The following is a 13,302-nucleotide window of genomic DNA, read 5'->3' on the forward strand; positions in this document are numbered from 1 at the left end:
TTTCGATTGAGTTCATGTCTGGAAACTAGCTGGGCCATGCTCGAACCTTGATATGCTTCTTACGGAGCTACTAAAGGGAAGGAGGTTGTTCCCCAAAATCTCACAATACATTGCCCCTCTCATCTTCTCTTAAATGGAGTGTTCTCGTCTTGTTCCATGTGCAGAAAAACACCCCAGAAGCATGATGCTACCTCCCCCACCTGTCGGGATGGTGTTCTTCGAAATGTACTCTTCATTCTTCTTCCTCCAAACAAAACATTCTCCCATGACTACTCCTCTGTATCATCCAAATGGTCATATGCAAACTTAAGACGGGCCTTGACATGTGCTGGTTTAGGCAGGGTAACATCTTTGTGCCATGCATGATTTCAAATCATGACGTCTAAGTGTTATACCTACAGTAACCTTGAAAATTGTGTTCCCTGCTCTTTTCAAGTCCTTTAGCAACTCTTGTCGTGTAGTTCCTGGCTGATTCCTCACCTTTCTTAGAATCAATGAGACCCCACGTGGTGATATCTTGACCGTCATGTTTACCTTCTTCCATTTTCGAATGATTGCTCCAACAGTGGACTTTTTTCACCAAGCTGCTTGGCAATTGTTCCGTAGCCCTTTCAAGCCTTGTGGAGGTGTACAATTTTGTCTCTGGTGTCTTTAGACTTCTTTTTGGTCATTGCCTTTATTCACTGATTGTATGGGGTGGACAGGTGTCTCTATGCAGCTAACGACCTCAAACAGGTGCATCTGATTCAGGATGATACATGGAGTGCAGGTGGACTCCTAATGGGCGGATTAATAGGTCTTTTAGGGTCAGAGTCCTAGATGATACTCAGGCGTTCAAATACTTATTTGCAGCTCTATCACACAAATCCATCCATTATCTGCACCGTTTATCCTCAGTAGGGTCGCAGGGGTGCTGGAGCCCATCCCAGCTGTCTTCAGGCAGTGGGCAGGGGACACCCTGAACTGGTTGCCAGCCAGCTGCAGGGCACACAGAGAGAGACAATTCACATGCTCATACATACCTAGGGACAATTTGGACTGGCCAATTAACCTGACATGCATGTTTTTGGAATTTGGGAGGAAACGAGTGCCCGGAGGAAACCCACGCAAGCTCAGGGAGAACATGCAAACTCCACACAGGAGTTTCGATCTCATGACCTCAGAACTGTGCCACACACGCGCTAACCACTGTGCCGCCGTGCTGCCCATATATATATCTATATATATATATATATATAGATATATATATATATATATATATATGTTATCGCGGTTAATGGGGACCAAAACCACCCGCGATAAGTCAAAATCCGCGAATTAGCGCCGCTCCTTTACTATTTTTTTTTTAGACCCGGTTAATGGGGACCAAAACCACCCGCAAAAACTGAAAATCTGCAAAGTAGCAGCGGCCCTTCAAAAAGAAAAAAAAATCATTATCTGCACCGCGTATCCTTATTATTCGCGAGCGAGCCCATAACCCGCGGCGCGGGTACTTTCGGGCGCGATACGCACGACACCGCGACGGCCTGTCGGAAGTGCAGCAGAATGCGCGTTCACGCGAGGGGGGGGATGATTCTGCACTGTAGTCGGATTTGGGCACAACACCGGGAAACGAGAACGGCACGCCGTGCTAGGGTCGTCGGCCGAGGGGGATTCCCGCAAAAAGTAGCGACGCCCCTTCAAAAAAAAAAATGTAATTTACCATTACAGACCGCGAAGCTCTGAATCCGCGAACGTCGAACCGCGAAGTAGCGAGGTCCCACTGTATGTATATCTATATAGATCTATATAGATAGATCTATATGGATCTATATATATATATATATATATATATATATATATATATATATATATATAGAGAGAGATAGATAATAATATATAATATTATTATTATAATATAATATTATTATTATTATTTTTTTTAATATAGGAGTAGCATTACTTAGTCTCCTTTCTATCACTCTGTCATGTGCGCAAGACTCCAGAGCGGTGGTAGGGAAGGCCCAGCAGCGACTGCACTTCCTGAGATTGCTCAGGAAAAATAATCTAAAACAGCAGCTGCAGGTGTCCTTTTACAAAGCCACAGTGGAGAGCATCCTAACATACTGCATCACGGTGTGGTATGCTGGGTGCACAGCAGCAGACAGGAAAAAGAGGATCATCAAAACAGCCCAGAGAATCGTCGGCTGCTCTCTGCCCAGTCTGGAGGACATTGCCTGCTCTTGCTACCTCAGCAAGCAGAAAACATCATCAAGGACTTTTCTCACCCCGGCCACCACCTCTTCGACCTGCTGCCTTCCGGCAAGCGCTACAGGTCACACAAAGCAAAAACAAACAGGCTCAAGACAGTTTCTTCCCCACAGCCATTACCACCCTAAACAGACACCGCACAAAAAACTGAAAACTGTTGCAAAAAACTACCTCACACGAATGTAAAATGGTACTCACGTACATGCTGTCTGCACTATGTTTGTTCACTGCTCAAAACAGACACCGCACAAAAAAACTGAAAACTCGTGCCAACACTACCTCATACGAATATAATGGTACTCATGTCTATGTTCTTGCACATGTCGACTGCACTACGTTTACTGCTCACCTTGCACAATGTCTGACCATTTCCTTTTTCTGCACTATGATGTCTATGTTTGCACCAATGCATATGCTGACTATTTTTTTGCACCAAAATGCAATATTGCACAACCCTTACGATACCAACGGTATCACGACAACACTGTATGTAACATCCCACATGTCGACATTTCTTGTGTAAATACCATGTAAATTATAACTATAGCCTTATCCCCCTTGTTTTATAACCTTATCTTCTCTGTTCCTTTATCTTCTTGGCTCATACCTCACTGTGAATGTGTAAAACTGGAGTGTCATGCCCAATTTCGTTGTCACAATATGTTAACCCATTTTGTAACAATGACAATAAAGGTATATTCTATTCTTTTCTAAGAGATGGGAGGGCTAAAGATCAGTTGCATGGCTCTGCATGTCTACACGCTTTTGTGATTGTACAGGCTTCTGAATTTTAGTCAGTACAGTTTTGAATTTTGTTTTTAGAATGTTTTTCTCACACTTTTGTGTACATGGTAATGCCAATTCATTTAATATTGATGATTTCTGCGGTAGTTGATTATGATTGATAGCTGTGGACACAGTCCGTAAATGAGTGTCTTTATCACGGCACAATATTACATTTCTGCCATTAGCACATTCGCCTATAACGCAAAAGGTCCCCCGTTCGAGACCGGCTCGAAACACATTTGGGCCTGTAGAGGAATGGGCGCCACAAGGCTTTACTCGTTCAAGACACACCAACAGGAAATGGTCCCTCTACGACCTTGGTAGTTAAGGGATTCAACCAACCAACCAACTAGACATTTCCCAGTTTATTTTAAAATAACTATGCAAACAGGTTAATTGATATGTTTGTTTAAGCATGCGTCCTAAAATCTGCTTGTGCTGCTTGTGCAAAAAACAGTTTTAGAGTTTCTTCCTTAAATTTGTGTATGTGGCTTAGATCAGATATGCTCTATAGTAAATGATAAAGGAGACCTTTGTCCTAATAATAGTCTTACATTTTCTTCGGAATTGTTTTACAGGCCCTACATGTCGATGGGTTCTCTACGGGACCAGGTGATCTATCCCGATTCGGCTGACGACATGGCCGCAAGAGGTCTCGGGGACAAAGACCTGGATTCCATCTTGGATGTGGTCAACCTCAACCACATTGTCACCAGGGAAGGAGGTATTTGGCAGACTCTACACCAGGGGTTGGCAACCTATGACACGCGTGCCAGGGGTTAACCTGAAGCACGCGAGCGCACGGCAAAATAATAAAAATAATTATTATTATTTTAGAAAAATGCACATTTTTACATAAATTTTAGACATTTTCAGTTGCGCGCTGTGTTCTTTAGGGGCTCTACTGAAGCCCCTAAACAACACGGCGCGCAAGTGCTCCGTGTGTCTGCGCGGCCCCTCGCAGAGGAGAGATCCGTGTTTTAACCCAGCCACACAAACACCGGCGCACGATAAATAAATGAATCATGACAGCTCCTCCAGCAAAAAAAAATCGTCCTTTCCACCCGGCGTGAATGGATGATTGGGGCTTTTTGCAAAAAAATGACCGTATTTGTGCATTATGCCTCGAGAGCGTTGTACCTCGCAAGTCAAGGGCTAAACGTCATTACGAGACGAAACAAAAGCGTAAATTCAAGGACAAGTCTGACAAGGCAGAGACATTAAAACGCGCTGTGTCCAGGTACGGCAAACAAACACGGACCCTAAAAACACAAGTTATCAAATTGCTCAGTGCATAGCAAAGCACGGAAAACCATTTACTGATGGCGAATATATTAAAGAAGCGCACGTGTGTGTGTGCGTGCGCGTGCATGGGTGCTGCTGTTCAGTGGTTATTTCTCATCTTATCTCATCTCATTAGCTGCACCGCTTATCCTCAGTAGGGTCGCGGGGTGGTTATTTCTGTTGCACATATTTTCAAGTAGTCTTCTGCCTTGCTGCTGTGATTTCAAGTTTTGATATTTTCTGCAATAAGATTTCATTGATGAATGGAATGATAGCTGTCCATATACAGTGGGACCTCGCTACTTCGCGGTTCGACGTTCGCGGCTTCAGAGCTTCGCGGTCTGTAATGGTTAATTTTTTTTTTTTTGAAGGGGCTACTTTGCAGATTTTCACTTTTTGCGGGAATCCCCCTCGGCCGACGACCCTAGCACAGCGCGCCGTTCTTGTTTCCCGGCGCGCGGTTTTGGTGCGGCTTCCGCTTCACCGCCCCCTAACCCCACAGGTCCCCCCCCTACCCCTTTGCCCCGCGGCCGCCCGTCCGTCGGCCGGAGCCATCGAGGGCCGTGTAGCGCCATGTAGAGCCGTCGCGGCCCGAGCGGGAGACGCCGGGCGCCGGTGTTGTGCCCAAATCCGACTCCCGTACAAAATCCTCCCCCCTCGCGTGAACGCGCATTCTGCTGCACTTCCGACAGGCTTGTTGCGGTGTCGTGCGTATTGCGCCCGAAAGTAATAAGGATAAGTGGTGCAGATAATGAGATGAGATGAGATTATTATTTTTTTTTTTTTTTTAAGGGGCGTCGCTACTTCGCGGATTTTCACACATTAACCGCGATAACCGAGGTCTTACTTTAGATTGTTTTTTTTGATTGTAATTCATTGTTGATGAAGAAAGGTTGATTCTGGTTTATTCTTGTGGTAAAAAGTTGAAGTCATGGATGTCTATAGGCCTTTCTACATGTTGCTCACATTCATTTTTTTAGTTTATTGATGAACAAGAATAGTGGAAGATAAATTGGTCAGTTATACGATTTAAATGTATATTCATCCATCCATCCACCCATTATCTGAACCGCTTATCCTCAGTAGGGTCGCGGGAGTGCTGGAGTCCATCCCAGCTATCTTCCGGCAGTGGGCAGTGGACACCCTGAACTGGTTGCCAGCCAGTCGCAGGGCACACAGAGACAGACAACTCACTCGCTCATTCACACCTAGGGACAATTTGGGCCGGCCAACTAACCTGACATACATGTTTTTAGAATGTGGGAGAAAACCGGAGAGCCAAGAGGAAACCCATGCAAACCTGGGGAGAACATACCCAACTCCACATAGGAAGGTTCGATCTCATAACCTCAGAAATGTTCCGCGGACGCACAAACCACTCAGCTGCTGTGCTTTCCTCAATGTATTTTCATGTTGTATATTTGGACTGGTGTAAAATTACAGCTCTGTTGGTTATAAAAAAAAAACAAGTTGTGCGAGCCATAAATCTGGCACACTGATATACATGGAAATCTGAGAGTGGCACTCCAAACCAGAAAGGTTGCTGACCCCTGCTCTACACAAACTGAAAAATTGTTTTTGCATGGCTGGGCTTAGGTTGTAAAGGGCTGACCAAGGTCCTCAAACAGTAAATGCAATATGCACAACAAAATCGCAAATTTATACTAAGAGTTGCAAAAACAAAATCTTTTTCACCACAGGCTGGGACGCTAAGCTTGATTGGAAGGACGTGCTGTCCGGAGGCGAGAAGCAGAGAATGGGCATGGCTCGCATGTTTTACCACAAGTAAGGATGTTTACTGATTGTCAAGGAAAAACAAAATAAAATAATTTTAAAAACATTGACAAAAATACATTTCAAATATTTAATTAAAAAAGATAGAGTGGTACCTCTTCATACAAGCTTAATTGTCCTTTTAGCTCAAGTAGCTCGTGTAGCAAGCAAATTTTCCCAATATAAAATAAATAACGAATTGGTTTGTTACCGAGCTTCTAATAGCATATAAGTAAACCCTGCATTGCTATAAAACACATCTTCCTGATCACTACTCACAAATTCAAATAGTAATTATACATACAAATACAGCCATAAGATAAAAATTAAAAATGTTATTAAATAAATAAAATTCAAGTTTATTTTAATCACTTATTTTTGTCACCGAACTGAGGTGTGTGCCTGATGCAGATGAGTTGGGGGAAGGAGTGAGAGAAGACTGACAGAGACTGGGAAACTATTGATGAAAAAACAAATTAAAGTTAGACAATACCTGTCAAGGTGTACAGCGTGTTGGCTGTATTTTATACGCTTTTTGATCATTTCAAAGTGTGTACATAGTGTAACAATTTTTGTATGGATTTTTTTGTATTTATTTGTTCATTTTTATTCTGTTTTTTTATGTTTGACCAATATTGTCTTGTCCATTTTGACTCTAATCTGAATTGTCTCTCTCACTGGTAGCAGATGACAATATCGTAGATTGCTAATATTGTTGCATTATCTACATTTGAGTAAGTACGTGCCACGTTGTGGATGAATAAAGGGAATTGCAATCATTGATAAGTGGAGCAATTGGCTCAGAAAGGTATGGTATACACAAAAAATTGTTGAACACAATTTTTTCGTCTGTTGCAGTTTGCATGTGCTAACTTGGAAGAGCGGTAGACTCTGGGAAGGCCCGTGACCTGGATTTATCAAAATTCTTGTGTTTTTAGGTGCTCGTATAAAGACGTACGTTTCATAGAAAAAACTTCAAAAGTTATTTGGGGATGTGTCTCTTTTAAGCCTTTGGCTTCAACTTGTCATACTTTTATTCTTTTCAGGTTATCTGTTCATATTTTGATGTGATGATTGTTGCAACATGATTGAAAAGAAAAAAATCAATGACAAAATCCACTGAAAAATACAACTACAAAGGCGCAACTGTCTTCCATGAATACATGGATCTTTCTGTGTTTTAATTCCTTGCGCCTTAAAGTCCAGTATGCCTTACAAATGGAAAAAATATGAGAACATTTCTGACTATTCATGGGGGGTGCGCCATATATTGCAGTGTGTCTTATAGTGTGGAAAATATGCTACTTAAAGATGTTAATCAATGAATAAGAGTCTAAATACATGCATAGGGGGAAAAAAATGTTTTTTTTTTTCACATGTGCGTGTTTTCCTGGCCTTCCGTCAGACCCAAATACGCCCTATTGGACGAGTGCACCAGCGCAGTGAGCATCGACGTGGAGGGCAAAATTTTCCAGGCCGCCAAGGATGCCGGCATCTCCCTGCTGTCCATCACGCACAGGCCTTCACTGTGGTAAACACCTACTTTCATGCAACTGACTTGAGGCTTGATTCAGCCAAAATAACATACGTGTCCAGGCTGGTCAGGTGAGGAAGAAGGAGGCTGTAGGGGAGCCGTAAGGGGGTGGCAGTCAGAAGTTTGTACGTTTGTTCGACGATTTGTAGACAACACGTTAGGGCTGCACGATTAACCGAAAGCGAATCAATATCGCGTTGTGACGTAATGCAATTGTGAAACCTCAAAGGACTGCGTTTTTTTCAAGGTTTTGTACTGAGTGATGAAGTTTTTGGCAACCACTATTGTTACTGGTCGGGTTTTAAAAGTGCCAACCAATCAGAGGCAAGTTTAAATAATAGCACAAGACAATAAACACGATACAAAGTTTGCAGGAATTCACCGGGGAGCCAAGGGGGCGCCAGCCTGCAAAAGTTTGGAAACCATTGGTGTAGTAGAATGAAGAAAAGAAGACAGTCTGAGTCGGAGATTTAGGTCTTTGTCAATTGTACCGCGCTCGTACTCCGAAAATTACTGTTTGAGTCATCTCACACACACACACATACACTCTGACTGCTCAGCTCACGCACGAGGAGACGAACAAGCCCATCTCATTCACCCCCCTCCTATGCACAATAAGGCAGACCTTTATTTCACTCAAATGTCTAAAACCACGCAGGCGCGAGAAGAACGATCAAACTCCACACAGGGAAACCGGCATCTGTTCCTGAACCCATGACCTCAGAACTGTGCCACGGATGCGCTAACCACTTATCCGCTGTGCCGCCTGCAAATGTTCAACCAAGTGAAATCCAAACCAGCACACTGCCCATCAGAAATCAACAATGCCAAAGCTGAGCGTATAATATTGCCAAAGCTGAGTGTGTAAATTTGCTTATGCAAATCAAAAATGGCAAAGTTGAACATAACTTGAATTCTTTTTTTAAAAATTGAATTTACTCTCAATACAATCAGAATAGACTTTTTTTCTCATTGATTCAATATAGAATGACGCATATTTGTCACTAATGAATTGCCTTATCGACTCTATTTTATTATAGATACTCTTGTCCTGTTTTTGAATAAAGAAAGCACACCTCATTCAGTGATTGAAACAGAACAGCCACATTATTAATAATTTTCTATCTGTTTTTCTGTGTTAATATTCCGTTATTTTGAATTTATCTATCCAAATTCACTCAATTAGTCCTTCCTTGCCTAAAAATCACTTTCACAACATTTGCAGCTCTTCTGAAAACACTTAAAACAATTTCTAAAACAAAAAGCTCATCACACAACATGTAACATACAGGACCCACAAACATATCGAACGAAAATAATCACTTTTCTTGTCATAAAGCTTTTTCGTTTTATTTTTTCGTTCACTTTCAAATAATTTTATTAAATATTGTAATTGCAATTTGACTCTTCAGAGCAATATCCTTTGCGTTAAAAATATTGAAGTTCCTTTCAATCTTGCTTCTCTAGTTGCGTCTTTATTTTGTTATTATTATTTTCAAACTCATTTGAAAGTACTGCTTATTTGAACTCAATTTAACTCAATTTTATCTCTTGCTCTTTTGTGCGCATTATTCTTTTGTTTACCACATATAAGCACCTTTAGCTATGGTCATACCCATTTAATATTATCATAATTTTCCTTTATCATTTGCAAATTAATCTGGCCAGTAAATATTTATTTTATAATCCCGTTTATCTAAATATTTTGACTAATCTGGGTTTTGCACTCACGGATTTCCAATCGTAAGTTAAGTTACCCCTTTCCACTTTTATTTTCCTGTTTTAATTTGTCTTTCCTTCTGTCTTTTAATCATCTCTTTTTAAAGGATTTCCCATCAACCATCAGATCCCAGTTTCAGAGGACGAAAACCAGTCCAAATGTTTGTTTTTTTTCTTGTGGCCACAGACTTTCTGGAAATTGACTCGGGAACTGGGAATTTTTGGGTGGCTTGGCAGTGCTAGGTCTTACCCCTTACGTTTTTTTATCCCTTTATTTTTGGGATTGGTAATTTAAATGTATCTTAGATTTGTTTCTTATGGATTAATATTTTTAAGGTAGCTCAGGAGGTAGAGCGCTCGTCTTGGGATCAAGAGAACGCAAGTTCGATTCCCGGCTCCTCCGTGTTATATGTCTTCGCATCAATAGCGATTAACAGCCCACGCGATCAATACTTTGTGCCAGTCTTACCGAAAGTAACCTCACGCGTCCAACCGCGACTGTTGACGGGCCCTCACGGCCACATCATTCATAAGAGTCTCTCTCGCTGGCTAGGCGGCATTGCTGACCAGCCGGAATTCATACAAAAAAAACTTAAGCTGGCGTGGTGATTCGTCTCTGAGCCGATCGTGGAGGAGCCCGGAAATCAAGGGATCCCGCAGGCACCCCGCTGGTCTGATATTGAGAGTAGGCGCCAAGAAATGTCAAGTTTAAAACTTGAGATTATAGTTGAATGAAGAAAAGAACACACTCTTGAGTCTGAGATTTCGTTTTTTGATACCCCTTCCGAAGGAGGCGCAAGGTTCCAAGATCGGCTCAGGGAGGAGTCACGCTCTACCTCTGACAGGAGGTTCATTTATTGGAAAACACAAGAATGAAACAACACATCCGACTGATTTAAGCAAGGTTCTATGAACACAGGAAACAAATCTGATTGGTTTAGACAGGAATTAAATGCAGTGTATAATGTTGTTCGCTAGATCGCGTGCGAGTATAATAAATGCGCAATAAGGATAGTGAAACTTTATAAAAATGTAAAATGTAGGGAGGCAAGCTCTCCAGCGAGCTTCCCGGCATTAAAAACAAAGACCATCTTGATTAATAGTTAGCAGACCCCAAGAGGCATGAGGAGCAGCCTGAGAAACTGTTAGTGGCCTTCAAGTTTTAGCTTTTTAATTAGAGATACATTTTTTGGTGCCTGGGAACTTATTCTTTTGACCTTGAAGGTGCGTGCCTCTGCGTAAAACCACACACTTATTGAGTATACTATAAAAACATAAACATATAAAGATATAAGAGTACAAAAGTATGAGTATATAAAAATGTAAGAGTATAAAAGGCACATATAAACCATAATTTCCCTTACAAAGACCGTATTTTGATGCACCAGGTCATTTTAGAGAAAAATTTATCTACAGTCGTATGCAAAAGTTTGGGCACCCCTTGATCATTTTCAAGATTTTCCTTTATAAATAATTGTTTATTCGGATCAGCAATTTCTTTTTAATATATCAAATATCAGACAAACACAGTGACATCTGAGAAGTGAAATGAAGTTCACAGGATTTACAGAAGATGCGCAATAATTCCTTAAACAAAAGTAGGCACGTGCATACATTTGGGCACCCCGACAGAAAAATTACATCAACATTTAGTAGATCCTCCTTTTGCAGAAATAACAGCCTCTAAACGTTTCCTATAGCTTCCAATGAGGGTCTGGATTCTGGTTGAAGTTATATTTGACCATTCTTATTTACAAAACATCTCCACTTCAGTCAGGTTTGATGGTTTCCGAGCATGGACATTCCGCTTTAAATGACACCAAAGATTTTCAATAATATTCAGGTCTGGGGACTGAGATGGCCATTCCAGAACATTGTACTTGTTCCTCTGCATGAATGCCATAGTAGAATTTGAGCAGTGTTTGGGGTTGTTGTCTTGTTGAAGTATCCAGGCCCGGGGCAACTTCAGCTTTGTCACTGATTCTAGAACATTGTTTGCAAGAATCTGCTGCTAATGACTGGAATCCATGCGACCATCAACTTTAACAAGATTGCCAGTACCTACACAGGCCCACAGCATGATGGAACCACCACCAAATTTTACTGTGGGTAGCAAGTGTTTGTCTTGGAATGCTATGTTCTTCTTCCACCATGCTATGCTCCTTGTTATGTCCAAATAACTCAATTTTGGTTTCATCAGTCCACAGCACCTTATTCCAAAATGAAGCTGGCTTGTCCAAATGTGCTTTAGCATACCTCAAGCGACTCTGTTTGTGGCATGTGCGCATAAAAGGCTCCTGCGGCATCTCCTTGTGCAAAGTGTGCTGAATAGTTGAACGATGCGCAGTGACACCAACTGCAGCAAGGTCATGTTGTAGGTCTTCCGAGTTGGTCTGTGGGTTGAGTTTGACTGTTTTCACCATCCTTCGCCTCTGTTTATCTGAGATTTTTTTGGGCCTGACACTCCGGGCCTTAACTACAACTGTGCCTGTGAAATTCCATTTCCCCACTATGTTCCTCACAGTGGAAATTGACAGCTGAAATATCTGAGCTAGCTTTTTGTATCATTTCCCTAAACCAGGGGTCAGCAACCTTTTCGGTGCGGAGTGCCATTACTTAAGGTTTGATGCAGACCTGCAGAGTCCGGGTACCTGTTGAAACTAATCCAAGGAAAAAAAGTCTATATTTCCAAAGGTAAGGGTGGGAAAAATATATCCACTATTGTCCGCCGCGACAACAGGTCTCACTCACCTTTACCCCACTTCCCGTCAGCCCGTGTTTGCTTCGCCCCTCTTTTTTAATTTGCAAAACATATCAGAATAAGTGTCTCAAATAAATAAATTACAAAAATATACAGGTGCAAATACATATTATACATCGGTTACACATATTTACAAAGAAAGACGGTACACCAAGAGAGTTTTCAAAGCTTTAATTATAATATTATAACTTTCATCCCAAACCGTGCCTGTGAAGGGTAGCAAAACGCTTCTAGCAACACGCTCGAAACACAGTAAACGAGTCTGTTAAAAAAAACATACCACGCTTGTAGAAACCACGGTAAACCGTCCTCATCTTCCTCCTTATAACTGACGACATCAAAGTCGTCTTCCCCAGTACGGGAAAGAGACTTTGTCATATAGACGTCGTCCCGCGCTCCCCTATTCAAAAACACGCTAGCAGCACGCTCACAAAGTGAAGTTTACGTGCACTAGCTCTGTTTCCTTCTTTATCGGACTGCTCATTTGCTTTTAGCTTGAAAGCTACGTCATGTGCCTTTCTTTTTGCAATTTGCATGATGAGGATATGTCTACGCTAATTTAATTTGCGCACAAGCTAAGAAGTTGCAGTCTTCCTCGGCTCATATATTCCACCGGTCTAAATCTTACCTTTTGTACTCGAGCGCCGCTGGCGACCGTTAGAAAAATTACATAAATTGGCCGCATCACTGAATAAGCCGCAGGATTGAAGGTTTGGGAAAAAAGTAGCTGCTTACAGTCCGGAATTTACGGTAGTATAAAAAAGAAGAAAATAATACTTAATATAAAAAAGAATGATGTGCTTTATTTTTTTATTTTTTACAAAAAAATCTTAAACCGCTTTGTTAAACAAATTAAGTTATTAATAGTACTGTGGTCCGCTGCGTGTCATAAGAGGCAACTAAAGTGGAGGTAGCGAGGGGACTAGGTATCCTCTCCTCTCTATCTCTACTTCCTAAGAGACAGCAAGACAGACAAAAATCAAAGTGTATTTATAAAGCACCTGACATGCATTATTGTAATAAATAAAAAGCCCTGTTTTTCTATCCATTCAAAACTTCGTGATTTGAAATAAGAGGAAACTTAAATTGTGTTTAAAAAAATCGGATTAATTGATTAATCAAGAAAAATCATCGAACTATTTATCGATAATTAAAATAATCAATAGTTGCAGCCCCTGATGTGAACACAACGAAG

At 41.4% G+C, this 13,302-nt stretch overlaps 1 protein-coding gene across 1 annotated transcript in view; it reads left to right on the plus strand.

Moving 5' to 3' along the window:
- abcd2 (ATP binding cassette subfamily D member 2) overlaps nt 1–13,302 on the plus strand; it is a 62,137-nt gene that overhangs the window by 41,272 nt on the left and 7,563 nt on the right. Inside the window, exons 7-9 of the mRNA XM_088346830.1 lie at nt 3,615–3,760; nt 6,021–6,105; nt 7,499–7,624. Of these exons, the coding sequence (XP_088202956.1) occupies nt 3,615–3,760; nt 6,021–6,105; nt 7,499–7,624 (357 nt within the window). The remainder of the gene's footprint in view (nt 1–3,614; nt 3,761–6,020; nt 6,106–7,498; nt 7,625–13,302) is intronic.

The sequence above is a fragment of the Urocampus carinirostris genome, chromosome 11 (assembly GCF_059441175.1).
Source record: "Urocampus carinirostris isolate Australia breed hairy pipefish chromosome 11, RoL_Ucar_1.0, whole genome shotgun sequence".
Lineage (NCBI taxonomy): Eukaryota > Metazoa > Chordata > Actinopteri > Syngnathiformes > Syngnathidae > Urocampus > Urocampus carinirostris.